Source organism: Natrix helvetica (assembly GCF_964273705.1).
Source record: "Natrix helvetica genome assembly, chromosome: 12".
NCBI lineage: Eukaryota > Metazoa > Chordata > Lepidosauria > Squamata > Natricidae > Natrix > Natrix helvetica.
Genome location: NC_138556.1, coordinates 15,570,353 through 15,596,913, shown reverse-complemented (window position 1 = coordinate 15,596,913; position 26,561 = coordinate 15,570,353). Strand labels below are relative to the sequence as shown.

The 26,561-nt window shown below is 42.8% G+C and overlaps 2 protein-coding genes across 5 annotated transcripts in view; both read left to right on the top strand.

Annotated features, from left to right (window-relative positions):
- The window catches only part of MYO5A (myosin VA), a 65,619-nt gene extending 52,733 nt beyond the window's left edge, over nucleotides 1-12,886 (top strand). For both annotated transcript variants that reach the window (XM_081964531.1, XM_081964532.1), the window contains 8 exons: nucleotides 1,283-1,429; nucleotides 2,056-2,210; nucleotides 3,558-3,647; nucleotides 4,160-4,310; nucleotides 4,512-4,794; nucleotides 5,844-6,018; nucleotides 7,100-7,180; nucleotides 8,031-12,886. In XM_081964531.1, coding sequence (XP_081820657.1) covers nucleotides 1,283-1,429; nucleotides 2,056-2,210; nucleotides 3,558-3,647; nucleotides 4,160-4,310; nucleotides 4,512-4,794; nucleotides 5,844-6,018; nucleotides 7,100-7,180; nucleotides 8,031-8,183 — 1,235 coding nt within the window. In that variant the 3' untranslated portion in view covers nucleotides 8,184-12,886. The remainder of the gene's footprint in view (nucleotides 1-1,282; nucleotides 1,430-2,055; nucleotides 2,211-3,557; nucleotides 3,648-4,159; nucleotides 4,311-4,511; nucleotides 4,795-5,843; nucleotides 6,019-7,099; nucleotides 7,181-8,030) is intronic.
- A 1,172-nt stretch (nucleotides 12,887-14,058) lies between these two features.
- Nucleotides 14,059-26,561, top strand: part of MYO5C (myosin VC) — a 46,515-nt gene continuing 34,012 nt past the window's right edge. For all 3 annotated transcript variants that reach the window (XM_081964470.1, XM_081964469.1, XM_081964468.1), the window contains exons 1-11: nucleotides 14,059-14,273; nucleotides 17,457-17,567; nucleotides 19,000-19,165; nucleotides 19,257-19,401; nucleotides 20,872-21,028; nucleotides 21,536-21,679; nucleotides 22,780-22,861; nucleotides 23,559-23,666; nucleotides 24,464-24,570; nucleotides 25,340-25,605; nucleotides 26,381-26,462. In XM_081964470.1, the coding sequence (XP_081820596.1) occupies nucleotides 14,247-14,273; nucleotides 17,457-17,567; nucleotides 19,000-19,165; nucleotides 19,257-19,401; nucleotides 20,872-21,028; nucleotides 21,536-21,679; nucleotides 22,780-22,861; nucleotides 23,559-23,666; nucleotides 24,464-24,570; nucleotides 25,340-25,605; nucleotides 26,381-26,462 (1,395 nt within the window). In that variant the 5' untranslated portion in view covers nucleotides 14,059-14,246. The remainder of the gene's footprint in view (nucleotides 14,274-17,456; nucleotides 17,568-18,999; nucleotides 19,166-19,256; nucleotides 19,402-20,871; nucleotides 21,029-21,535; nucleotides 21,680-22,779; nucleotides 22,862-23,558; nucleotides 23,667-24,463; nucleotides 24,571-25,339; nucleotides 25,606-26,380; nucleotides 26,463-26,561) is intronic.

Genomic DNA, 26,561 nt, shown 5'->3' with positions numbered 1-26,561 from the left:
TTGGCTTGCTTGCTAACCCACTCTGCATTCTTCACCTGATTGTGCATCGCCCTTCGTAAGGCATTTTCCCAACCACACACCTGAGGGGGAAAAGTTGCTCTCGTAAAGATTACCTTAAAGGAGTGGCTGAGATCAAATCATTGCCTTCCCTTTGGCACATGCTAAATATAGCCGGCTGCATTGGCTCTGCAGGTGCGTTGCAGGCTCCTTGAGTTCCTGCATTCAACAAGGTGTGTGGGCAGACCAGGAAAATCTCAGAGCTAGGTAGAAACTCCGGATACTAGAAGCTTTCTCTTATTGACCGGCTGCCGGTTAGCTTTAGCGGTTTTTCCAGTTGCTGTGTGTTATATTTTAATTGTCCTAGACTGACACCAAGCCAGGTAAAGTTTCTAGCTGTTCAGCATTCCAGAGAACTCACCTGGGGACGGCATTTTTTTTAGCACTTTGTTTTTTACAAAAATGATTGTTTCCCATATTTCCTATGGGTTCTATAGATCCATAGCTTTTCTTTCTTTCTTTCTTTCTTTCTTTCTTTCTTTCTTTCTTTCTTTCTTTCTTCCTTCCTTCCTTCCTTCCTTCCTTCCTTCCTTCCTTCCTTCCTTCCTTCCTATCATTATCCCTTCCCTCCCTCCCTCCGTCCTTTTCTACCTTCCTGTCATTCTCCCTTCCCTCCCTACTTCCTTCCATCCCTCCCTCTGTCCTTTCCTTCCTTCCTGTCATTCTCCCTCCCTCCCTCCATCCGTCCTTTCCTTCCTTCCTGTCATTCTCCCTTCCTTCCCTCCTTCCTTCCTTCCTTCCCTCCCTCCCTCCCTCCCTCCCTCCTTCCTTCCCTCCCTCCTTCCTTCCTTCCCTCCCTCCCTCCGTCCTTTCCTTCCTTCCTGTCATTCTCCCTCCCTCCGTCCTTTCCTTCCTTCCTGTCATTCTCTCTTCCTTCCTCCCCTCCCTCCTTCCTTCCTTCCCTCCCTCCTGTCATTCTGACTTGGGTGTCCAATCATGGCCACTTTAACACCTGTGGACTTCAGCTCCCAGAATGGCCAGCTGGGGAATTCTGGGAGTTGAAGTCGCCGGTCTTAAAAAGTTGCCAAAGTTGGACACACTTGCTGTAGAGCTTTATGGGTGGTTCATAAACAACGTGTACTTTTTCAGCAACAAGCAAAGCTCTTAATGGATTGTAACTAATGCACGAACCTTCGGAGAGAAAACTCCACAGTTCGGTGCCACCTTCCTGGATCGAATCTAGCTTTCGTTCACCTCCTGTTCCCTCTTCTTTTCCTTGCTTTAGTGGGCCAGATGGAGAACATTTCACCTGGGCAGATCATTGACGAGCCCATACATCCCGTGAATATCCCAAGGAAAGAAAAAGACTTCCAAGGAATGTTAGAATACAAGAAAGAGGATGAACCCAAGCTCATTAAGAATCTCATTTTAGGTGAGAGGCCTTTCTGTTTATAAAATGCGCCGTGGGGTGGTTTTGCAAACATAACATCACTTTCCCCCCCATTATGTACAGTTTAATTGTTCATCTACTGCACAGCAAATTCCCTTTTCTCCTTCAGTAACTTTACACTCGACCGTTCTACACAACTGGGACAAGGGAAACCTTTACTTTTAAATGCAACAATCTATAATGTCAGACCTGCAAGCCGTCTTTTCTTTTTGAGTTTCAGGCCTGCCTCACTTTCTACTGTGGGAAAATGGGAGAGGGGATTATATGGAGTTGGGCGATATGTAGCCATAATAACATTCTTCTTAGAAAGCCAAGGTCATCTTTGTCTCTGCACCCGGCCGGATCTGGATGGGAGGAAGCTGTCTTCGTGGCAGTGGAAGATTGGAACATGTGATGAACCTGTGGGTGCTGGGGCAGGATCTTGAACTTCCAACTGGGTGGGGAAAACTGGGAAGCTTTCAGATTTGGGTTTTCCCAGATGTGCCAACATGGCTCTTTTAATAAATTGGAATTTTGAGGACCCTCTTGCCTCGGATTCTTATTTTATTTTGGATGCTGTTTGGAACCCTGGCCTATAAATTCCTCTTTGTGACTTCTTTCTCCCTCAGACCTGAAGCCTCGTGGAGTGGCGGTAAATCTCATCCCAGGGCTGCCAGCTTACATTTTGTTCATGTGTGTCCGCCATTCCGACTACCTTAACGATGATCAAAAAGTGAGGTCCTTGCTGACTTCCACGATTAACGGCATCAAAAAAAACTTGAAGGTCAGTTTTACGGTTCCAATTGAAATGTCCGTCCGGAGTTTATTAAGAAAAAAATACCGTTGATCAGCTCTGTATCATACATAACCTGTCATGAAAAGGTGACGAGGCTTACGAAGTATTTTTCCGTTCGAATGATAAAGGACAAGTAGACCCATCTCCATTTGTGGCACAGATTCCACCATGCAGAAATCGATTCAAAGAGAGTCCCAGAGGTGCTTTTTTTTTTTTTAAGGCAGCTGGACTTTTGTTTTTCCTCGAAGACGTTTTGCCTCTCATCCAAGAAGCTTCTTCAATTCTGACTGAAACTTGTTGGATGAGAAGCGAAGCGTCTTCAAGGAAAAAAAAAAGTCCAGCTGCCTTTTGAAAGAGCACTTTTGAGACAATCCTGACCCGGATGGCTGAGAATCTCCATAGACCAGGGGTGTCCAAACTTGGCAACTTTGGACACCCCTGCCATAGACAGTCAAAAAAAGGCACGTCAGGTAAATCTAGCAGAGATGGCCAAAATTACAGCATATTTGAAGGACCATTTGGATGAGAAATGTAAGTTGGAATGGAGAAGATGGATTGACTCTATTCAAAATAAATATCGGACTAGAAAATTTCAATTAGCTTATGAGTGAAGGCACAAAGAATGTTACAATTTACCTAAAGTTAGCTCAGCAAAAGGGGAATTAAAGCACAAGAGGAGGTAGGATGTCAAAATCAGTTAGCTTATGTTAGCGTATGATTGTTAAATGTTTATACCCTGTATTTTGCTCTGGGAGGTTGATGGGAGGGAGGGTCGGAGGGGGGGAAGGGGAAGGGGTAATATTTGTAAAATTTGTTAAAACCTTTAATAATAATAAAAAAAGAGGCACGTCGGATGGTGTCTAGAATCTAATGTTATGTACAAGGGCTGTAACGTTTGTACAAGGGCTGTAACGATTTTGCATTTTAAACTTCCTTTAATGCACATCGCCTTTTATATAGAATAGAAATAGGGATAGGCTGGGATAGGACAGGGCAGGGCAGGACAAAATAGAATAAGGAATAGAGTAGAGTGCAGTAGAATAGAATAGAATAGAATAGAATAGAATAGAATAACAGAGTTGGAAGGGACCTTGGAGGTCTTCTAGTCCAACCCCTTGCTTAAGCAGGAAACCCTGCACCACTTCAGACAAATGGATATCCAATCTCTTCTTTAAAACTTCCAGTGTTGGAGCATTCACAACCTCTGGAGGCAAGTCGTTTCACCGATTAATTGTTGTTAAACTGTCAGGAAATTTCTTCTTAGTTCTAAGTTGCTTCTCTCCTTGGTGAGTTTCCATCCTTTTCATTATTACTGTTCCGTATTTTTGCTTTTAGAAAAGAGGTGACGACTTCGAAATGGTCTCCTTCTGGCTGTCGAACACATGCCGTTTTTTGCACTGTCTGAAGCAGTATAGCGGTGAAGAAGTAAGTACTCCATTTTTGGTTTATTTCCGTTGGTGGATGCGCTTCAAAGGTTTGAAGTGTGGGAGATGGGTCTCATTCCTCCAGTAGGCTTAAAGAAAGTTAACCATACTGTTCTTCATCCAAAGGATTTTTTAAAAAGTTGTTATCTGTTTGAATCAGCGGTGGGATTCAATTTTTTTTATTATTGGTTCTGTGGGTGTGGCACAGATTGGTGGGTGTGGCTTGGTGGGCGTGGCAGGATACTGTAAAATCCCCATTCCCTCGCAACTCCAGGGAAAGGTTACTGCAAAATCCCCATTCCCTCCCAATCAGCTGGGACTCAGGAAGCAGAGAATAGATGGGAGCAGGGCCAGCCAGAGGTGGTATTTATCGGTTCTCCGAACTACTCAAAATTTCCGCTACCTGTTCTCCAGAACTGGTCAGAACCTGCTAAATGCCACTTCTGGTTTGAATACGACAGCATAAAATACATGAATACAAACCTGGTTATTTTTATCTTTCTCTGCCCGCAGGGTTTTATGAAACATAACACATCTCGCCAGAACGAACATTGCCTGACTAATTTCGACCTTGCCGAGTACAGACAAGTATTAAGCGACCTGGCCATCCAAATTTACCAGCAACTCGTTCGAGTTCTAGAGAATATTTTGCAGCCCATGATTGGTAAGGCGAAACCTAAGGACACGAGAAAGTTTTGGTGATGTTTTGGTTTGGCTTATGTTCCTGTTCTTTCTTGTCAACGGTGTTCTTACTTCCTTATATTCAAAACACCCATCACCGTGTATCCCTCCTTCTCTTTTGCTTTTTTTTTGTTTTCAGGAAAAGGGTTATTCCTCAGCTGAATTAATGACCCCCTTTCCTCAGTTTCAGGAATGCTGGAGCACGAAACCATCCAAGGAGTGTCCGGAGTGAAGCCCACCGGCCTGCGTAAGAGGACCTCTAGCATCGCTGACGAAGGGACTTACACCTTGGATTCCATCATCCGCCAGCTGAGCACTTTCCACTCCATCATGTGCCAGCACGGCATGGATCCTGAGCTCATCAAGCAGGTGGTCAAACAGATGTTCTACATCATTGGGGCCGTGACCCTCAATAACCTGCTGCTGCGAAAGGACATGTGCTCCTGGAGCAAAGGAATGCAGATCAGGTGGGGAGATCTCCTCCAGAATCTTTTAAGTCCTTTTGAGACACCTTTCTTGGCTGAGCAGGGAGGTATTTCAAATCAGCTGATCGTTTCGTGTTCTTAAGCCAAAGGTCATTTTGGGCTGGAACATCTGTTTACTAAACAGGCAGGCCTCCAAGCGATGAAGGTTGGCCTCCATATTTCTATGCAGGATGAATGAATGAATGACTCATGAATGAGTATTTCTGAAAGCATCCCGGAAAGTACCATATTTTTCAGAGTATAAGATGCACCGGAGTATAAGACGGATCAAGGTTTTGAAGAGGCAAATTAAAAAAAAGAAGTTTTTGCACTCTGCGAACCTCCCAAAGTGCAGTGTCCAGAATAGTATAGCCCCAGTATGGTTTGATCAAACAGAAGAAATAAGAAAAAATGTCACAGTCACTAAACAGGGCAGTCATTAAGCAAAGGCTACCTGTAGTTTGAACTCTTAACGTTACATTCTAAATGGGACATCCTACCAAATAACTTACTTTTCATAGGCTGATTAATAATAATAACAACAAACAATCATTGATTACATTTAAACCCTGCCTGATTCTTGGCTGTTCTTGGTGACTTACAAATTGTTAGAAATGGGGGCGGGGGGGGAAACAAAGCAACAGAGATGTCACAGAAACACACAGAGTCTATTGACTATTTATAAATCAGAATTCCTGAATGGACCAGTATGTTTTTCTGTCTGAATCAACACCCTGTTTCCCCCGCTAACTATAAAAGAACACAAATTGATGGGGGGAAAAATTCCCTCTATCCAATTTCACACCAAGTACCAGAAAAAGTAGGGATTGGGGAATATTCATTCTTGGTTTACTTTTCCAAAGGCATTCCGAGCATTCTTGCCCACAACAAGGAGCTGCTGTTTCCCTCGTAACAAAACATTTGTGTTAATAATTAACCGAGCACCTCCGAGCAAGAATGCCTTCAAAAAACCATTTCCACTTAGGCGGGCTGACTGAACAAAGTTGCTAAAGATTTTGCTTTATGTTTTTCAAAACGCACCAAACCCGTAGGTACAACGTAAGCCAGCTGGAAGAATGGCTTCGCAACAAAAACCTGATGACCAGCGGTGCCAAGGAGACCCTGGAGCCCTTGATCCAGGCTGCCCAGCTGCTACAGGTGAAAAAGAAGACAGACGAAGACGCAGGGGCCATCTGCTCCATGTGCCATGCGTTGACTACTGCACAGGTAACCCTCTTCCGGGACAAGAGCTACAAAGAGGATTAGGGGACTGGAGGCTAAAAGAACGTATGGAGAATGGTTGCAGGAATTGGGTATGTCTAGTCTAATGAAGAGAAGGACTAGGGGCGACATCATAGAATTTAAGGATTCTGCAGAAGAACAAAACAAAAACTAGATCCCAATATCTATCTACCTATCTATCATCTATCCATCCATCCATCCATCCATCCACCCACCCATCCATCCATCTAACTATCTATCATCTATCCATCCATCCATCCACCCACCCACCCATCTATCTATCTATCTACCTATCTACCTATCTACCTATCTACCTATCTATCATCTATCTATCCATCCATCCATCCACCCACCCACCCACCCATCTGTCTATCATCTATCCATCCACCCACCCACCCATCCATCCATCCATCCATCCATCCATCTATCTACCTATCATCTATCTATCCATCCATCCATCCATCCACCCACCCACCCACCCAAATATACTGTGGGGGTAAGATGCCCAAATACTGTGGGGGTAAGACGCCCCTAATAGCTCTTGGAGTGTGTGTTCTGTTAAGATACAGCCTGTTGTGCCTTTAAATGGCTTCTACTGTACAGCACAGTGGAGTTGCCATGGTAAGAGTTTCACGTACTCCACAAGGGGGCTCCCTCTGGTAAAGGGGAAAATCCAACATTAGAAATTACGTTTGGTCCGGACATTTAAATAAATACCCGGGAAATGCCAGATTATCAGCTAGTTTAGTATAATTTTGGCCACTTGCATTCCAATGTCGCTGTTGGCTGAAACAGGATTGACCACTTGAAGAACTGTGAGTAGCAACGATTTAAAAAAAAAGTCCTACAAAGTGATTTAAGATTTCAGGCTGAATGTAGATTTTATCGTAGTTAAGAGCGATCCTATGTTTTTTTTTTTTAAGAAAAAAAAATTAGAAAAAAAAAAGAGCGATCCTATTTGCAATCACACCATGATTAATGTCTCCTGGGACTTAAATCTAAAACATTTGTTGGGCGCTAAATAACAAGAATCCGCTAGCATTATCTTCTCTTTTTTTTCTTCTAGATTGTGAAAGTGTTGAACTTATATACTCCTGTTAATGAGTTTGAAGAAAGAGTGTCTGTGTCTTTTATCCGGACAATACAGGTATTGTTTTTTCTCTTCTCACGAATTGTATCTTCTGATATTAGAAGAGGGTTAAGAAGGACCATCCTGCTGTGGCCCACCGGCGGAGTTGGCAGCATATTCAGAGAGTGAGGAGGTTGGGGAGGAACATGTGCCAGTCCTGGAGTCTAGGGAAGGCTCTGATGAGGGCTCTGTGTTGGAGGCAGAGAGGGGGCCAGAGCCATATGCCAGTTATCAGTTGCCTTCGGAATCAGATATCAGTGAGGCCGAAGAACAGCTGGAGCCTGTTCCCAGTGTGCGCATGCATCTTGGGTAGAATGCCCAACCGTGTATAGGTTGTCCCGGACTTAAAACCACAATTGAGCTCCAAATTTCCATTGCTAAGTGAGACCATTTGGCCCACTTTACGACCTTTCTTGGCTCTGTTGTGAAGCGAATCACTGCAATTCTTAAATTAGTGACACAGTTGTTAAGTGAATCCGGCTTCCCCGTTGACTTGCTCGTCAGAAGGTTGTCAAATCAAATAATTTAACAACCGGTTCTCTGCCCGAATGATTTCTTCCAACAACCAGTTCACCGAACTGCTCAGAAACGTAACAACCGGTTCTCCCAAAGTGGTGCAAACTGGCTGAATCCCACCACTGCCCGGGGCACTGCCACCGTCATAAAGATGAGCCAGTTGCCAAGCATCCAAATTTTGATCACATAACCACGAGGATGTTGTAACGGCCGCAACATCCTCGTGTGGGAGGAAAAAAGCCATCACTCGCTTTTTTTCCAGTGCCGTTGTAACTTTGAGCGAGACGTTGTAAGTCGAAGACTGCCTGCCTTTAAACAAGACACTAACGTGATTCCGTTCTTCTCTTTGCAGCTGCGTATGCGGGACACGAAGGATTCTCCTCAACTCCTAATGGATGCTAAGCATATTTTCCCCGTCACTTTCCCATTCAACCCTTCCTCTCTTGCGTTAGAAACTATCCAGATCCCAGCTAGTTTGGGCCTAGGATTCATCACTCGCGTCTGAACCAAGAACAGAGTTAAGCTGTCGACCATCCGTCTCTTAGCGACGGAAATAAATTGAGTCAAAAGCCATTGGGGGGTTTGGGGGGAGGAATAGAGGGGAAAAGACTGGGAAGGAATCGTGTTTATGCTCTTAAAACCGCCTTGCAGGGAACTGGAATGCGTCATCCATTCTCTCGCAACCGAAAGCTGATGGAAACCATTGCACATTTGTACAAATTCACTCGTCCCGTGCTGAGGCCTACCTAAAGCTTTCAGGTGAAGAAAAAAAACATCGGTACACACACCTTAAAGTTTCTTTCCCCCGCCCCCCTCCGCCATCCCCCTCAGTTGGTTGCAAGCGGTCTTATATTTGCATTGTACACCAAAAACAGTCTGTGACTGATCAATCGCCATTGGTTTTCTTTTCTCCTTTCCACGTTAAGATCAAAAAAATTATAATGTGCATCTGGTGGCAAAAAAAAAAAAAAAAAGAGAGAGAGAGAGAGAGAAAATTGTGTGACGAGGACTCTTCTCAGTTTGAACGGTTCTAAGAATCCCTTCCTATATTCCGTATTTCACACGTAACGCCTTTTTTTTGCCCGGGGAGGGAGTGGGGTGTAGAAAACAGTCCCCAGATTATTTCTGTGTCTCCACCGAGTGGAATGGCGTTGTTATTCCAGTGCAATGGTGTGACTGTGTGTTACCTCCAATCCATAATGTGTTTTCTGATTCTTATGTTGGTCAGAAAGCTAAAGCTGAGGATATGTTAAAGCTCCTTGTAAGACATTTCAGCAGATGTAAGTCACAAGTGATTTGCCAGTCATCAGGAACCAGCCAGGATCTAAATAAAGGCAGGTGTGATTTCCAGAGAAGGATGGAAATATTTAGGGGTAGCTTCTGTGTAAGTGTATATAAACACAGACACCTATATACATATATAAATATATATATTTCAAAGACCTCAACATTTAACGGGGACACGCAACATACAATATCACTGAATCGGGCATTTTGCCTGGGCAAACCATTAAAACCATTGAAATAAATAGAAATAGTCATACTCTTAGAAATCACCATCCATTAGGACAAGGTTAAATAAGTTGTTGTTTTTTTTTTAAAAAGGTTTCGACCTGAGATAATTGATCAACTCAATTGATTGCCTCCCTATTTATGTCAGTGTGTGACATAAATGATGAATTAATGAAAAATATTTTGATTTACATTCTGTTACAATAGAGCTGCTTGTTAGTACTGTTTTCCAACCATATCAGAAGTGTCTCAGTCTGTGGTGGTCTTTTAAATAATTTTCAACTAGCAGAAATGCAGGTTTATAAAATCACTGTAACTTTAACAGTCCGGTCTTTTAATAATATTTATGCCAGTGTTCAAGAAACATATTAAGTAGTAACAGGAAACGAGAACTTAAGCACAATCTCAGAAACTGGAACCTGTTTTTCTAAAGTCAGAGAACCAACCCAACAATATTATATTTTATATTTATTTATTGTTTTGGTATATGTTGCTTTTTGTTTTTTATTTGCCGGATGTGTCATGAGAGTGTGTAATATTTATTTTGGAGGTTGGGGAAGAGTTTTTTTTAATAGGGAAAGGGTTCATCTCAAACATCTCATCTGGAAAAGAAGCTATTCCCCTAACATTAGCACCCCTCCCAAACTTATGATTTTCTTAAAAGCTTGCTAAACATTCATTTTTTTAAATATATATATATATACTATCCCTGATTTGGACCAACTTTATTTTTTAAAAAAGGAAATATTCATTTTCTGTTTCCATGGGAACATTTCTTTTGGACACATTATGAATATAATCTGAATATAATCTGATGAAAAGATTTTGCTGAAATCTCTCAGGCTACCGATAACCATAGTGGTCATGATTTTCTTCAGTGTGAAACTGACATTTTGAAATATTTGTGGATCTTCACTTAAAGTTCTCCAGGCTCCCTTTAAAAAATACAAAAAAACCAGGTAAGGTCAGTGATGATCAGAAATACAAAAAAATTATGTTACATATTCCGAGACTGCCGTGTGCAATATTATAATTTATCCTAACAATTGAATTATGTTTATTTTCAAGCATATCTCTGCTGTAAATGCACATTATTAAAACGATCTAGTACTGGACTTAATTTTCTCTGTGCACCTAAAAGATGCTGTCGCTTGAAACAGGTTTAAATAGGTTTTCATGTGCAAAAGAGATGTGACTGACAGGGGCACTGTTGAGGTAAATAAAAGAGGCCTGATCTTGTGGGGGGGGAGTGTTTGTCCCTCCCCATTCTTTTTGTTTTACTTTATTGCGGGAAGGGAAGCAAATGCTCTTTGATATTTTTTTTTTTAAAAGAAATATTCAGGTACTCAAGTATTGCCTTTAATACATGTTCTTTATTTATGATACAGTAATAGGTCTTTACTTGAAAATGTGCATTTTCTTTTAGAACTGGCACTATGTTTACAAAAGTGACTAAGAGAGTGTGTCCTTCCTAGGATTACTTTAAAATGCTCTACTAAAAGGTACACTTCCTCTGTGGCTCTAGCCAGTTAGGCTTTGATATCACAAAGGAGCTGAAAGTTGAGGTCCTAGAGTGGTCATTTCCACCCTACAGGCTTCCTAAATGATCTGGACTCTATTCTCATAACCTCCCAGCCACAGGTGTAAATTAGTCCATTTCCTGTTTGTTGTGTGGTCAGTTTCTCTCTGTGTGGGTGCGTGTTGTGCAGTCAAACAATAGATATCCAAAAAACACCCTTTTTAGAGAAGGTGAAAATGCAAAAGAATAGAGTTTTAATCCGTCATCTTTAGGGCAATAATGTTTCAGAGACACTGAAACTGCTTTACTGAACTGGTGACACCATGTGGCATCGGCGGTTGGCCTGGAAGGGAGGGTTATCTCCCCCCCCCCCCCGCCAAGTTTTACACCCATGCTCCCAGCAAGATTTGCCACACTAGTTGTGAATTATGAGAGTTCATGTTCAGAATCTTAGATGGCTACTCAGATGGCAAAGTACACTAATTTCTCAACTCTCACTGGATTCTTAGCAAACTGTACAACAGATGTGTCCAACCTTGCTGCCTTGGGGATTCTGGGAGTTAGAAGTCCGCAGGCCTTAAAAGTTGCCAAGGTTGGACATCCCTGCTGCACAATGAAAAGGCTGCAACAGAAATTACGTTACATTATGAATTATGTTAAATTATGTTAGGGGACAGCACTGCTTTTAAAATCTAGCAGCCCAATTAATTCCCCCTCCGGGATATCTTCCTACTGAGAAGTACTCTTGAAGTACTAGAATCCTGCCTTTTCGTTTCAACTGAATCATTGGTTTTTTTTCTTCAAGAATTTGACAATTCCAAAAGCGATGAGGATATCATTTAGATATATGGTTTTTAATTCTTCGTTTTGTTTGTATAAAAGCCTTATTGTATCTTGTTTACTAATCAGAGTGATGGATGCCTCTCGGCATTATCCTCCAAACTGCGTGATCTAATTAAATATATCTTTCTGTCACATTAAAGCCGAATGCTGCTTTCCATGTTTTAAAGGAGTTCCGAGTTTTTAACTCTGCTCTGTAATTCATCCAAGACTTTACACATCAGTATTTTACGTGCACTTTCTATGGGTCGCTAATATTTTACTGTTAGATGCTAGAAAGCCGGCTGTTTTCAAGTTAGAATTTGTAGCATCTAACACAATTCGAGTTTTGCTTATTCCCCCCTGCCCCCTTTTAAAACATGACCATGTTGTTTCCATGTGGATGTGTTGCCATCTCTCTTATTTTTAACTGATATGCTATAATTTCCCATCCTCCCCCCAAAGTGCTTTCAAAATGTATAAGACCCAAAATATCCCTCCAATATTACCTCATTAAGTTTCAGATCCTTTTCGCTTTTCTTCCAACTGTTTCTACAGTTGTAATCTTGCGATTGGAAGAACGTTTTTCGCTTAGTCTTCAACAATGTTTGTTTTATGGAGTGTTGCAATCCGGGGCATGTTTTTAAAGCCCTAAGAAAATGGCAAGTAAGGATTAAATGCACCAGATTAAACACCCTTGCTTTGATCATGAAGGTTTCTTTTTTGCTTGGGCTGGACCTGTTCGTTTTCAGTGCCCACTCACAGAATATCCTAAGAGGGCTGGGGGCATTGATTTGTCTGTTTCCACGCGTACAAAGCTTTTGTGCGTCAGGCGTTGGTCACAATAAATTTGCACTATTCATAACAGGTCTTTCCTGCTGGTGTACAAAGAGGTCAGCTTTTGTGGGGCAGGTTGTCCCAGAACATCCAATCTCACCCACAAAGCAAAGTAATAATAATGTCAGGTCTACACACAGATACAGAGTATTTTTGATCCCAAAACCCCGTTTTCTATCTCAAAGCAACGCTCTTAATTAGTTTGCTGTCTCCACCCGCTGTATCCTTTTTTCCCCTCCTTTCCTTTTGAGTCTTTCAAAACTGGACACATTTCAACTTGTTGTTTTCCTTTTGTAATCGCTTGATCATTGTCCTTTTAAACTTGCAATTCCTTTTGAAGCAAAAACAACAGGGTTTGAGGTCTTTTACCCACTACTAGGCGTAGATAGAAAACCAAAATGTTAATCCGAATGACTTAAGCTTGGAATTGTCCATGGTGTCTGACATAATTAATAAATGTATGCTTCATAAATGCTGTATCTTAGAAGAAATGTCCAAATAAAAGGAAACGCTAAAAAGTCTTCATTTTTTTCCCCAGTCTCTTATATATGGAAGTTTATTGTTGTATAAATGGTTGCCCCTATGAAAATCTTTGATGGGATGCGTGGCTCAGTGGCTAAGACGCTGAGATTGTCGATCAGAAAGGTCGGCGGTTTGAATCCCTAGCGCTGTGTAACGGAGTGAGCTCCCGTGACTTGTCCCAGCTTCTGCCAACCTAGCAGTTCGAAAGCACGTGAAAAATGCAAGTAGAAAAATAGGAACCACCTTTGGTGGGAAAGTAACAGCGTTCCGTGCGCCTGCCAGCCACATGACCACAGAGACGTCTTCGGACAGCGCTGGCCCTTCGGCTTTGAAACAGAGATGAGCACCGCCCCCTAGAGTCGGGAACGACTAGCACATATGTGGAAGGGGAACCTTTACCTTATGGAAATATTCTTTAACATTGCTTTTAAAAAGTCCTATATTCCAAAATTCCATCACTTGCAATTCCCCCCCGTCATTTATACATTGAAAAGTATTGAAAAATATTATGACAATAGTTTTTTTTTTTTTTTAGTGGAGTGTCTCTCCAAATCCAGCAGAGACCCTCACTTTCAGTTCACTTCCCAGTTTTTACCAAGATGGCTTTTAGGCTAATAAGGAACCTACACATTTGGTATCCGGAACATCTGGACTAATTGGTTCTGGGCAACTCAAAAACATGCATACTTTTTTCTACCAGTTTGCTGAGGTTTGGGGGAGTGGGATTGGCGGAGGAGGTGATAGGCCAGCTTTGCTGAGAGAGGCCACTTGTCTTCTGTGGTGTTTATTGGAGGTGGTGACCCTTTGAGAGCTGTATGCGAGAAAATTTCATTTTAATGTATGCTGATTAGTGTACATTGAAAGCGACAATAAAGTCTCTACCATCCACATCCATAGCTAGCTGTCTGTCTGTCTATCTATCTATCTACATCCATGTCTGTCCATCCGTTCATCCATCCATCCAGTCTATATCTACATTCATGTCTATCATTACCTACCTACCTACCTACCTACCTACCGTCTACTGGTATGTTTGTGTGCCTATCTACCTACCTGCCTGCCTACCTACCTACCACCTGTTATCTATCCATCCATCCATGTCTGTCCACCCACCCACCCACCCATCCAATCTAGGTATCCTCCCCTGACCAGCTTCGCTTCGTCTTTTTCCCCCTTCCTCCTGTCTCCCTCTCCCCGCGGAGGGTTCCCGGGCGTCCCGAGGGCAGCTCCCTCCTCGGAGGCGGCCAGCAAGGAAACAAACGTGGCGCTCCGGCTGGGAGGCGGCGGCAAGGAGCCCCACCTCCGGCCGGCCAGAGCTGAGCAGGCAGGGCGCGCACCTTCCCTGCCGCCGCCGCCGCGATGTCGCTGGCCAACCTCTACACACAGGTAGGAGGCGGGGGGGGCGCGGGGGGCTCCTGCGGCCGCTCCGCCTTGCGGGGAGCCCCGGCGGGGTCTCCTGGCTCAGCCCCGGGGAAGCTCCGGCTGCGTCCGCCGCTGCGTCCCCCGCCAGCTGGCGAGAAGCGGGCAGAGGCCGGCGGGCGTCCCCCCCCCCCTGCTCCGGGAGGGAAGGCGGCGCCGCGCCGTCCGGCTCAGCCATCCGGGAGGAGGCGGGCGCCGCGGCAGGTGGGACGGAGCCCGCAGGGAACTTCGCAGCGGGGCCGCTTAGTGGGGAGGGGGACCCCGGGCCCTTTGGGTCTCTCCGGCGCTGGGTGGGGACGCCGGTTGACCCTCCCCCCGCGAAGGCTGCTTTGCACCCCCGAATTTGACCCTGTTCTTTCCCCCCTTTCTTTCTCTCCCCCTCCCTCCCTCCTTCTTTCCTCCGTTTTCCTCCTTCCCCCTTTCTCTCTCTCTCTCCTTCCTTCCTTCCTTCCTTTTTTCTTTCTATTTCCTTCCTTCTTTCTCTCTCTCCCTTCCTCCCCTTCTTCCTTCCTTCCTTCCTTCCTTCCTTCCTTCCTTCCTTCCTTCTTGCTCTCTCTCTCTCTTTCCACACACTCTCCTTCCTTCATCTTCCTCCTTCCCCTTTTCTTTCTTTCTTTCTTTCTTTCTCTTTCTTCCTTTCTTTTTCCTTCTTTCTCTCTCTCCCCCCCTCCCTCCCTTCCTCTTCCTCCTCCCCTCCCCCTCTCTCTTTCTTTCTTTTCCCACCTTCCCTCTACCATCTCTATTTTTCAGACTTTTTTCTTTTCCTGTTCTCCCTCCTCCCCCTTTTTTTTCCAAGACTTCCTTTCCTGGGCTTAAGACCAGGGTCCTAGACATGACCCGTCCAGTAAACCTTTTCCCAAAGTTGCTTCCTTCAGGAGCTGCAACAGACTGACACGAGTGGGCAGCCTCAGGGAAACATTTCACACCACACTCTTCCCCTGCTTCCCAAATAAACTCATTTTTCTGGGTTTGCCCCCCCCCCACCTATCAATTAACCAAATGCACTGCTTTTTCCCACATGCTAAACCAGGGAGGCGAAAACTTCTAACCAAGGTAGACAGTCTTGCTATGTTGTGTGAATCCATCTCCTTGGCTTTTTAACCTGACTTGATTACACATATTATGCGAACCTCGTTGTGGTATAAAACCTTTCTCAAAGAAATTTCAACAATATCTAATTTCAACAATATCGTTTGGGGTGGCACAATCCCAGCAAACCTAGAGTTAAATTGTAGTGAAGCCAATTGGCAGAAGGACTGAACTCCCAAAGCCATCTGCAGTCCTTTGTTGACTTACGGAGAGAAACTTTATATCCCATAATACATTTGCTAGTCTTTCCAGATTCAGAGGTGCCACAGGCAATCCTTGACTTACAACCTTCCATTTAGTGACTGCTTGAAATTACCCTACTGAAAAAAAGTGACTTCCAACAGTACTAACACAACTATTGGGGCATCTGGCCAGGTGATCAAAATTTGGGCGCTTGCCAACCGGTATATATTTATTAAGGTTGCAGCATTCTGGTGTCATATGATCGCTTTTGTTATTTAACAGGCAGTTTCTGTCAAGCAAAATGAATGGGAACAAGGCAGCTTCACTTCACAATTGTGTGATTCGCTTAACACCTGAAGCAATTTGCTTATTAACAATCCTGGCAAAAAAAAACAACTGATGAAAAACTGGGAATGACTTACTTAACAACTGCCTTGCTTAACAGCAGAAACTCTGTTCCTAAATTTGGTTGTAAGTTGTGGGTCCCCTGTAGGAAGGACCCACAGTGGTAGGCACGCCTTGTGTACCTTGTGGGATGCCTCTGAAAATTTATTGTGCGAGTCCGAGAGCGTGAATCACCTGCCGAATTCCTCTTGCAGAATTACATACTTAAATGATCAGGAAGTGCTTTTGCAGGAGCTTTAAAAACCCTTGTAGAATGTTTTTTTTTAAAAAGCACCCAGATGACCTCATGTTTGAAAGCTTCAATTGTGTACTTGCTGATTTTTTTGTATAGGATTGTGTAATTCTCCAGTCTCAAGACAGGTGTCAGGTAACCATGCTGTAGTGTACCAGTAAGACAGTTTGAATCTTTATACTTTCTCCAGTCACTCCAGGAGTGCTCCAGTTTGCGATGGTGAAGGGGGAAAGCCGACTGTGAGTCAACATGAAAATAAACCTACTGTTTATTTGTAAGGCAGGTTCCCTGATCTGTAGGTGGCTCCTAATATTTGCAGATGGAGGCGCCTGGAAGCGCCTGCTTCAAGAGAAGATCAGGCTAACATATGTGACAAAACCGTAAAGAGGAATCTGCCTTGCATTGCAATGTTTCAGCTCAAAAACCGTATCTCTCCCAATAAAGAGATATCTTTCATAATCGGATATTATAAGTTTCCAAACTTAAGTGTTTAAAAGTTAATCTTACAGATACATATCTCTATCCAGTGGTGAAATTCAATTTTTTTTTACTACCGGTTCTGTGGGCGTGGTTTGGCGGGCGTGGTGTGGTTTGGTGGGCAATACAGGGGAAGGATACTACAAAATCCCCATTCCCTCCCCACTCCAGGGGAAGGATACTGCAAAATCCCCATTCCCTCCCCACTCCAGGGGAAGGATACTGCAAAATCCCCATTCCCTCCCAAATCCATGGGAAGGATACTGCAAAATCCCCATTCCCTCCCCACTCCAGGGGAAGGATACTGCAAAATCCCCATTCCCTTCCCACTCCAGGGGAAGGATACTGCAAAATCCTCATTCCCTCCCCACTCCAGGTGAAGGATACTGCAAAATCCCCATTCCCTCCCCACTCCAGGGAAAGGATACTGCAAAATCCCCATTCCCTTCCCACTCCAGGGGAAGGATACTGCAAAATCCCCCATTTCCTCCCGATCAGCTGGGACTCAGAGGTGAAGCCTTGAAAATTCTGATATATTTTCCTTTGGAACTCACCGCAACAAGATTCTTAAAAACAAACGTAACAGTTAGCTGCAATTATGCATTACGGCAGGTGGTGTTTGCTGTTTCCATTTTTGCTGATGCTACGCTCATATATATTTGGTTTTAGCTTGTTTATTTGAGAATGAAGAACTCATCCGATCTGTTAAAAATTAAGCCACCAAACACTCTATGATGTTTGTATTTTTTTCCCTTTTCTTGTAGTACAACAGAGTTTGGATCCCCGATCCTGAGGAAGTTTGGCAGTCTGCTGAAATTACAGCTAATTATAGACCTGGAGACCATAGTCTTCACCTCCAGCTGGAAGATTGCACAGTGAGAATTAAGAAAAAATTGGTGTTTTTAAACAAGTGGTGGTAGACTGGCAATATATTAAAATATTATTAAATATGGGCTTATCCATTGGATCCAAGATACACTTTGATTACAAAGATGGCGGATATATCTTCAGAATAAATAAAGAATGCATGGTATTTTCCAAAGCAACTAAACTGAAGGCAGAACAGGAGGCAATGGGTGGCAACTAATCAAGGAGAGAAGCAACCTCGGAACAGAATAACAGAGTTGGAAGGCACCTTGGAGGTCTTCTAGTCCAACCCCCTGCTTAGGCAGGAAATCCTACATCACTTCAGGCAAATGGTTATCTAACATCTTCTTAAAGACTTCCAGTGCTGGAGCATTCACAACATCTGAAGACAAGTCATCCCACTGGTTAATTGTTCTCATTGTCAGGAAATTTCTCCTCAGTTCTAAGTTGCTTCTCTCCTTGATTAGTTTCCACCCATTGCTTCTTGTCCTGCCCTCAGTTGCTTTGGAGAAGAGCTTGACTCCCTCTTCTTTGTGGCAGCCCCTGAGATATTGGAAGACTGCTATCATGTCTCCCCTGGTCCTTCTTTTCACTAAACTAGACATACCCAGTTCCTGCAGTATTTTACCTCATGGCGACCAAAGCTGCATGAAGTATTCCAAGTGTGGCCTTACCAAGGCCTTACAAAGTTGTATTAGCACTTCACGTGATCTTGATTCTATCCCTCTGTTTATGCAGCCTAGGAATGTGTTGGCTTTTTTTGGCAGCTGCTGCACACTGCTGGCTCCTACTTAAATGGTTGTCCACTAAGATTCCAAGATCCCTCTCACAATTACATCTATTGGCTAGGTACCAACTATGCTATACCTGTATAGTATACTTTGTACTAGGGATGAAGCATCTCAGTGGCTAAGACGCTGAGCTTGTCGATCAGAAAAGTTGGCAGTTGAGCAGTTTGAATCCCTAGCGCCGTGTAACGGAGTGAGCTCCCGTTACTTGTCCCAGCTTCTGCCAACCTAGCAGTTCGAAAGCACGTAAAAATGCAAGTAGAAAAATAGGAACCACCTTTGGTGGGAAGGTAACAGCGTTCCGTGCGCCTTCAGCGTTTAGCCATGCCAGCCACGTGACCACGGAGACGTCTTCGGACAGCACTGGCTCTTCGGCTTTGAAACAGAGATGAGCACCGCCCCCTAGAGTCGGGAATGACTAGCACATATGTGCAAGGGGGACTTTAACCTTTACTTACATTTAGTTCTATACCTAGAACTAAGGAAAAAAATTCCTAACAGTGAGAGCAATTAATCAGTGGAACAACTTGCAGAGGTTGTGAATGCTGGAGGTTGTTTAGAAGAAATTGAACAAACAGAAGATCTCCAAGGTTCCTTCCAACTTTGTTATTCTGTATCTTATAATATTATTTCTTGCTTGGCTTACTCACAGGAGCTGGACTACCCTGTGGATCCTTCTGCTTTTCCCCCTTTACGAAATCCGGACATTCTCGTTGGAGAAAATGACCTCACAGCCCTTAGCTACCTCCACGAACCGGCCGTTTTACACAACCTCAGAGTTCGCTTTGTGGAGTCCAGGCTGATCTACACCTATAGCGGTAAATACTATGGGTCGATCCACATTGCATTTGGGATTCTAAAGAAAGCAACTGGTGCAACTTTAAATTCTCTACTGTGTGTCATCCCCAGGGATAATTTTGGTCGCCATGAACCCTTACAAAGAGCTGCCAATTTATGGGGATGCCATCATTCATGCTTATAGTGGTCAAAATATGGGAGATATGGATCCCCATATATTTGCGGTGGCAGAAGAGGCTTACAAGCAGATGGCAAGGTACGTTCTGATCAGTGTGTTAAGTAATTAAGCTCCCCGTTGGGAGAGCGAGTATGCAGAGAAGCGTAATGAGAGTGATATGGAATAACACGCACAAACCAGCATACAGAGGCACTGAATAGTATAAAAATATAGTAGTTTACTATGTAGAAATATAGAGGTATTCAGAGTCCGGTTAACAGTCCAAGTCATACACAGTTCAGTAATTCAGTTATCAAAATAGTCAGTCTAACACACAAAGTATAGCTAAACAGTAGCAAACCACAATACCTCAGTATACACCGATCAGCTTCTAACAAACAGAGAGCTAACAGCCATTCTGGCTCTCTCTTATGGCTGCTTGAGGTAACAAACCAATTACATCTCTTAAGCATTTAAAGTAACAGTAAAGTAATCATAGCTTATATACAATTGTTAAGTGGATCATTTCATTTGTTAAGTTAGTAACCCGGTCGTTAAGTGAGTCTGGATTTCCCATTAACTTTACTTGTCAGAAGGTCGCAAAATGTGATCACAGGATCCCTAGGGTGCTGCAATGGTCATAAGTGCAATGGACAGAATTAGTTCCCGTAATTGGTTCTTGACTCTCCAAGACTCCTTGCCAAGTTTTGTAGATATTGGCCTGGCAGCTCTTCAAGCCAGATAAGGTCTGTGATTGTAAATCCTCCCTCGAAAGACTTTGCTGGATGTGAATGAGCAGAATTCACAGTAAATTAATAAAAGGGGGGTTTGTCGGGACCAGGAGTTTGCTTCAGGCTCTTGGGAAGCCTCGGTCAGAACAGGATCTCCTGCTTGGACAGAGGGTTGGACTAGATGACCTACAAGGTCCCTTCCAACTCTGTTATTTTGTATTGAATCCCAAGTCCAAACAAAGACAAAATAATATCTTCAGTCTTTGAGGACGCTCTCTGGCAGATCCCAAAGGGACTGCTTGCAGAAATGAGGTTTTATCAGCAGGATGGAATGAGAGATTATGGCACTGAATTTCCAGCAGAAAGTTTGAGGTCATCCCAGGCTAACACAATTAGTTTTTAACACACGACAGTTGTGAATTGAGAAGGTACATCTGTCTCACACGTCACCTGGGTTCCCATAATCAGTAAGACATCCTTGTCTTACCCCAATTTAAATCTCATGTCAGCTCACCTACTCCGTGCATCTGAGCCCATGAACTCCGGCTCGTGAAACTTCCATGCCTAAAAGTTGTGGAGTTGGAGAAGATGCTACCAGACTCTGGATTTAGAGTCAGTAAAGTGATCACGCAAGCATTTTCATCGATTATTTTTGGGAGCCCAGAACTATTTTTAAGATTTATATCAGTCACGCTGAAATATCTTTGTATCGTGGTGAGACCAAGTTGGAATCTAATGTAAAAGAAACATCATGATATTTGAAGGATATATTTTCTAACTTCCTTATTTTGATTGATGGTGGTGGTGGCGGTGATGACGACGATATGATCTTCTCTAGGAACGACCGAAATCAATCGATTATTGTAAGTGGGGAATCGGGAGCTGGCAAAACAGTTTCTGCTCGATACGCCATGAGATATTTTGCGACGGTCAGCAAATCTAATAGCAACGCTAAAGTTGAGGATAAAGTGTTGGCATGCAATCCGATAACTGAGGTAAATTATTTTATTATTAGATTTTTATCTCATCTTTATTGCTTCATAGGTGACTCAAGATGCTGAATGTAGTAGTATTCCTCCTTCCTCCTATTTTCTTAACAACAACCTGGTGAGGTGGGTTGGTGATTGGCTCAAATTCTCCCAGCTGGTTTCCATGGCCACGGCTGGACTAGAACTCACAGTGTCCTGATAATTGAGCCCAAAGTCACTGAGCTAGCTTTCCTGCCAGAGGTGAGACTCGAACTCACCAATGCCTGGTGATTGGCCTAAAGTCATCCAGCGGGCTTTCCTGTCTAAGGCAGGACTAGAACTCGCTATCTTGTGATTGGGTCAAAGATATCCCATTGGCTTTCATGCCTAAGGCGGGACTAGAACTCACCATCACCTACTTTCTAACTTAGCGCCTTAACCAATAGACCAAACGGACTCTCTAAATGTTTCCTGACTGAATCAATTAATAGAAAGAGCCACTTCCGATTTAAAACAATTTTGTCTTTTGTGCAGGCGATTGGAAATGCTAAAACGACCCGCAACGACAACAGCAGCCGCTTTGGGAAATACATGGAAATCAGTTTTGATAAGAAGTACCAGATCATTGGGGCAAATATGAGGACATACCTGCTCGAAAAATCTAGAGTCGTTTTTCAGGTTAGTAAAAACCGGCAGTGAAATCTGTGCGTTTCTACTAACTTCAGACCCAGCAATCTTTCTTGCCTTCTGCAAAAATAAATGTTGCCTTTCGGGTAAAAATAAGTGAAACCCACTGCTGAACAGGATGCTCAGGGGCAATGTTGTTTCAGAGATGGCCTTTGACAAAAAAACTTGTAGAATTTTGAAAACATTTTTAAAATTTGTAAAAGTTATTTAAAAGTTTTTTTAAAAATGTTTTGTTTCTTCCTATGAACAAAATAAGAAGGAAAGGGAACAAAATTGCTTGGGGGTTTCCGTGTGCAATTTCTAGCATTGTTCAGAGGCATTTTTATTAAAATAGAATAATTCAAGGCGCTTCCTCTTGTTTTTCAACTGAGAAGTAAAAAAAGCCATTATTGGAGCAAGAGCTTTGGCTAAAACTCAAAAGCCCCTTTGGTTTGAGAGGCTGGCAGGTTGCACCACTTAAGCAATTGGTTAAATTTGGGGAAGGCTGCTGAGTTTTAGAAGCTTCCCACGGCATCGCTCACATCCGTTTCTGAATAACCCACATCACAGAAACTTGGGTCGCCTTCTGTCTCTAACTTTTGAAATTATTTCGAGGTTGTTTATTTATTTATATTCATTCAAAATCCAAAGGGTTAAAAGACAAAGCAAAAAAAGGGAGGGAGGGAGGAAAGAGGGAAGGAAGGAGAATAGAGAGAAAAAAGGAGGAGAGAGGGAGGGAAGGAGAGAGGGAGGGAGGGAAGGAAGAAAGGAAAGAAGGAAGGAAAAAGAATAGAGAGAAGAAGGGCTAGAGGGAGGGAAGGGGGAGGGAGGGAGAAAGGAAGGAAGGAAGGTAGGTCAGACTCAAGAAATGAAAAAAGAGGTGGAAAAAATCCTATAAAAATATAATGACTATTGATCTTTTTTTCAGTAGATAATTACAATTTTATAATCCTTCCTTCCTCTTAGATAATACATAGGCCCATTCAGCCCTTCATTTAATTTACATCTTTCTTAATCGTCAAATCCATAAATCAACATTTCATTTCATTTCTTCTGTCAGCAAAACATCCGAACTATTTCTAGTTTTATCTTTCTTTTCTTTTCATTTGCAGTCAGAAAATGAAAGAAATTATCACATATTCTATCAATTGTGCGCATCGGCTAAGAGCCCCGAATTTAAGCCTCTTCAGCTGGGTATGTCATCTATCACCTTATAGATTAATCTCTTTTATTGCTTTATTGTATCAGTTTGGTGCATAATTCACACAGGAGGCATCTGTCCTTTGTTTGGGAGCATCTTTATAGGACTGAATGTTCTTATGTGGTCAAAACATGCCCCCAGTTTAGTAAACATCACCCTGCTAATTATTAAAAATTCACTAAAGCATTGTAGAGTTGTAAATAGAATAGAATAACAGAGTTGGAAGGCACCTTGGAGGTCTTCTAGTCCAACCCCCTGCTTAGGCAGGAAATCTTACACCACTTCAGACAAATGGCTATCCAACATCTTCTTTAAAACTTCCAATGTTGGAGCATTCACAATTTCTGGAGGCAAGCTGTTCCACTGATGAATTGTTCTAACTGCCAGGAAATTTCTCCTTAGTTCTAAGTTGCTTCTCTCCTTGATTAGTTTCCACCCATTGCTTCTTGTCCTACCCTCAGGTGCTTTGGAGTATAGCTTGACTCCCTCTTCTTTGGGGCAACCCCTTAGATATTGGAAGACTGCTGTCATGTCTCTCCTGGTCTTCAATGATTTCTCAGTATTAATTTTAAAAGACTCATTCCCCTGCCCCCAAATCTTTGCAATATTTGGCTACCGGTGACTCATTCCTAGGAGTCTGTGGCCTCCACGGTCAGCATATCTGGTGATGTGTTTGCTTTCCACCCTTAGCAAGTGCTGAAGAATTTAATTATACTAACATGGGTAGAAACATCACGATCGAAGGAGTGAATGACCACGTCGACATGAAGGAAACTCAAAAAACTTTCAGCCTGCTAGGTAAGCTCTTATCAAGTTAGCTGTTTAAAAAAAAAAACAGCAAAATTCTAATATTTACGAAATGCTGTTGGGTCCTTTAGTTTCTGATAGCTTGGCAAAAAATTGGCATGCTATCCGATGCGCCTTTTTTAAATACAAAAGGTAAAACTTGCCCTGTCCGTCATGTCCTACTTTAGGGCACGGGGAGGGAGCCCGCATTGTCCAAAGACATTTTCCATAGTCACGTGGCCAGCATGGCTGTATGCCAAAGGGGCATGGAACACTGTTACTTTCCAACCAAAGTGGTACCTATTTATCTACTTGCATTTGCTACTGTTGAACTGCTAGGTGGGCAAGGAATGTGTTGTGGCCTGCCAGCTCATCCCGTCGTGCGGCTTTTCTTGCACCGCACCTCATTTGGAAAATAGTTACATGGCAGCTTTCCAAGATAGATAAGGTCTGCAGTCATAAATATTCCTTTGAAGGACTGTTTGCCGGACCTTGGCTGAATGTGAATGAGAGGAATTCACAGTCGTTTCATAAAAGGGGTTTTGTCGGGACCAGGACTCTGCCTCGTGCTTTTTGGAGAAGCCTAGGTCAGAACAGAATGGGAAGTCGCCCTGTTGCATGGTGCTTGGGTCTCAAACACAGGCTCTTAGCTTTATAGTCTTTAACTACTGAACCAACATGCCCCATGCTTTTTAGGAGTCACTGAACTAAGGGAGCATGCATCAAACCACACTGTTAATGTGAGAATTACTGTAATTGTAATGTTAATGCCAGGGTGGAAGATAATTTTTGCTCATTTTTCGTTGCAGGCCTGAAGGAAGATTTTCAGATGGATGTTTTTAAAATACTGTCCGCTATTCTTCATTTAGGCAATGTACAGATCACTCCCGTTGGCGATGAAAAGTCTTCTATCGATGTAAGATTTACTGGCAGAATGTTTTCATGAACAATGCAAGGTTTTGATATGCCCCCCCCCCCCTTAAGTCCCTTAATCTTTGGCTTGTAGGAAGTACATTCATCAGGAAGTACCTTGCTGGCTGGAGGAATTCTGGAAGCTGAGGTCCATATGTTTCCAAATTGCCATGGTTGAGAAATATTGCTCTGATGATTTTCTCCAGCCCATTACGGATCTAGAAGAAAAAAATATGTTAAATTCTGCAGAATTGGCACTCAGTTCCGGGGTTGGGATATTCTAGAGATTCTAGGACATTCTTTCTTCACCTTGATGAATGGTGACCTAGTGGTGAAGGCACTCGCCTCCCACTCAAAAGATTGAGAGTTCAAACCTAGGTTAGATGTTTCTTTCCTAAGATGGAAAGGGGGAAAAATCTGTTGTCAACTCCTTGTAGGTGTCAGGAAGGGCATCTGGCATACTCAGCTCCATTCAGTCAACCCTAATTAAGGTTTTTTTTTAAAGGTGTGTTTCTTCCCCTTAGTAATTTTAAGATGAGAGGATTTCAACTTCCAACAGTCATGCTGACTGGGGAATTCTGGGAGTTGAAGTCCACTCATCTTCAAGTTGCTAAGTCTGAGAAACAGTTCTATGAAGTAGAATCACAAAACAGGATCTGTAGACTATCAAGCTGCCCACTGCATGTTAAAAAAATATATTGCATTTTGAAGCTGTAGAAGTTTTGATGATTGACATGCCCAATGACAATAGGTTTCTTATTTCTGCTTCAAAGGTGGACGACAAACATCTCAATATATTTTGTGAGCTCTTGGGAGTCGAAAGTGATAAAGTAGCTCAGTGGCTTTGTCACAGGAAAATTATTACTACCTCCGAAACCGTAGTAAAGCCGATGACGAAACTCCAAGCTGTAAACACCCGAGATGCTTTGGCCAAGAAGATTTATTCTCATCTTTTCGATTTCATTGTGGAACAAATTAACAAGGCCTTGCAGTTTTCAGGCAAACAACATAGCTTTATTGGTGTTTTGGACATTTATGGGTAAGAGGATCTGTTTTTCAGAAGTAAGCAGTGGTGAAATTCAAACATTTTCCCTACTAGTTCTGTGGGCGTGGCTTGGTGGGTGTGGCTTGGTGGCCATGTGACCGGGCGGGCGTGGTCGCACAACTGACTCACACACAATGTAAAAGCAGCTGGGTAGGCCTCGACTTACAACCATTCTTTAGTGACCAGTCAAAGTTACAGAGACACTGAAAAAAGTGACTTTTTCACACAACCATTGCAGCATTCCTCATGCTCACGTAATCAAAATTCAGAGGTTTGGCAACTATCATGTATTTGTGACGGTTGCAATGTCCCTGGGTCACGTGGTCCCTTTTTGCGACCTTCTGATAAGTCAACTCAATGGAGAAGCCAGACTCAACAGTTGTATTACTAACTTAACGACTGCAGTGAACTGTAAACTTCATTTAACAACTGTGGCAAGAAGAGTTGTAAAATGGGGCAAAATCCATTTAACAGTCTTGCTTAGTGACAGAAATTTTGGACTCAATTATGGTCATAAGTCAAGGACTATCTATAGGTATGTGGACATTACTTCTAGAGTTGGACTTCTCCACTGAGTGATCTCTTTGAAGTCTTCAGATTCTACAAATCTACCATTCTAACATGATACGGTACAAGAATATTGTTATGATCTTTTGCCCCAAAATGATTTTTCTGCATTGCTTCTTAAATGTGCTACAGAAAGGATCACGTGTCATAGATTTTTCCCCCCCAATCTAAAAAATGTAAAACCTTCTACCGTGTATTTCAGATTTGAAACCTTTGATCTGAATAGCTTTGAACAATTTTGCATCAACTATGCCAATGAAAAACTACAGCAACAATTCAACCTGGTATGATCTTTTTTTTATAGATGTCCATTAGTTTGGATTAAAAATTCATCCTGAGTTGATATTCCAGAAAAATACAATTGACTTATTTTTGGCAGTAAA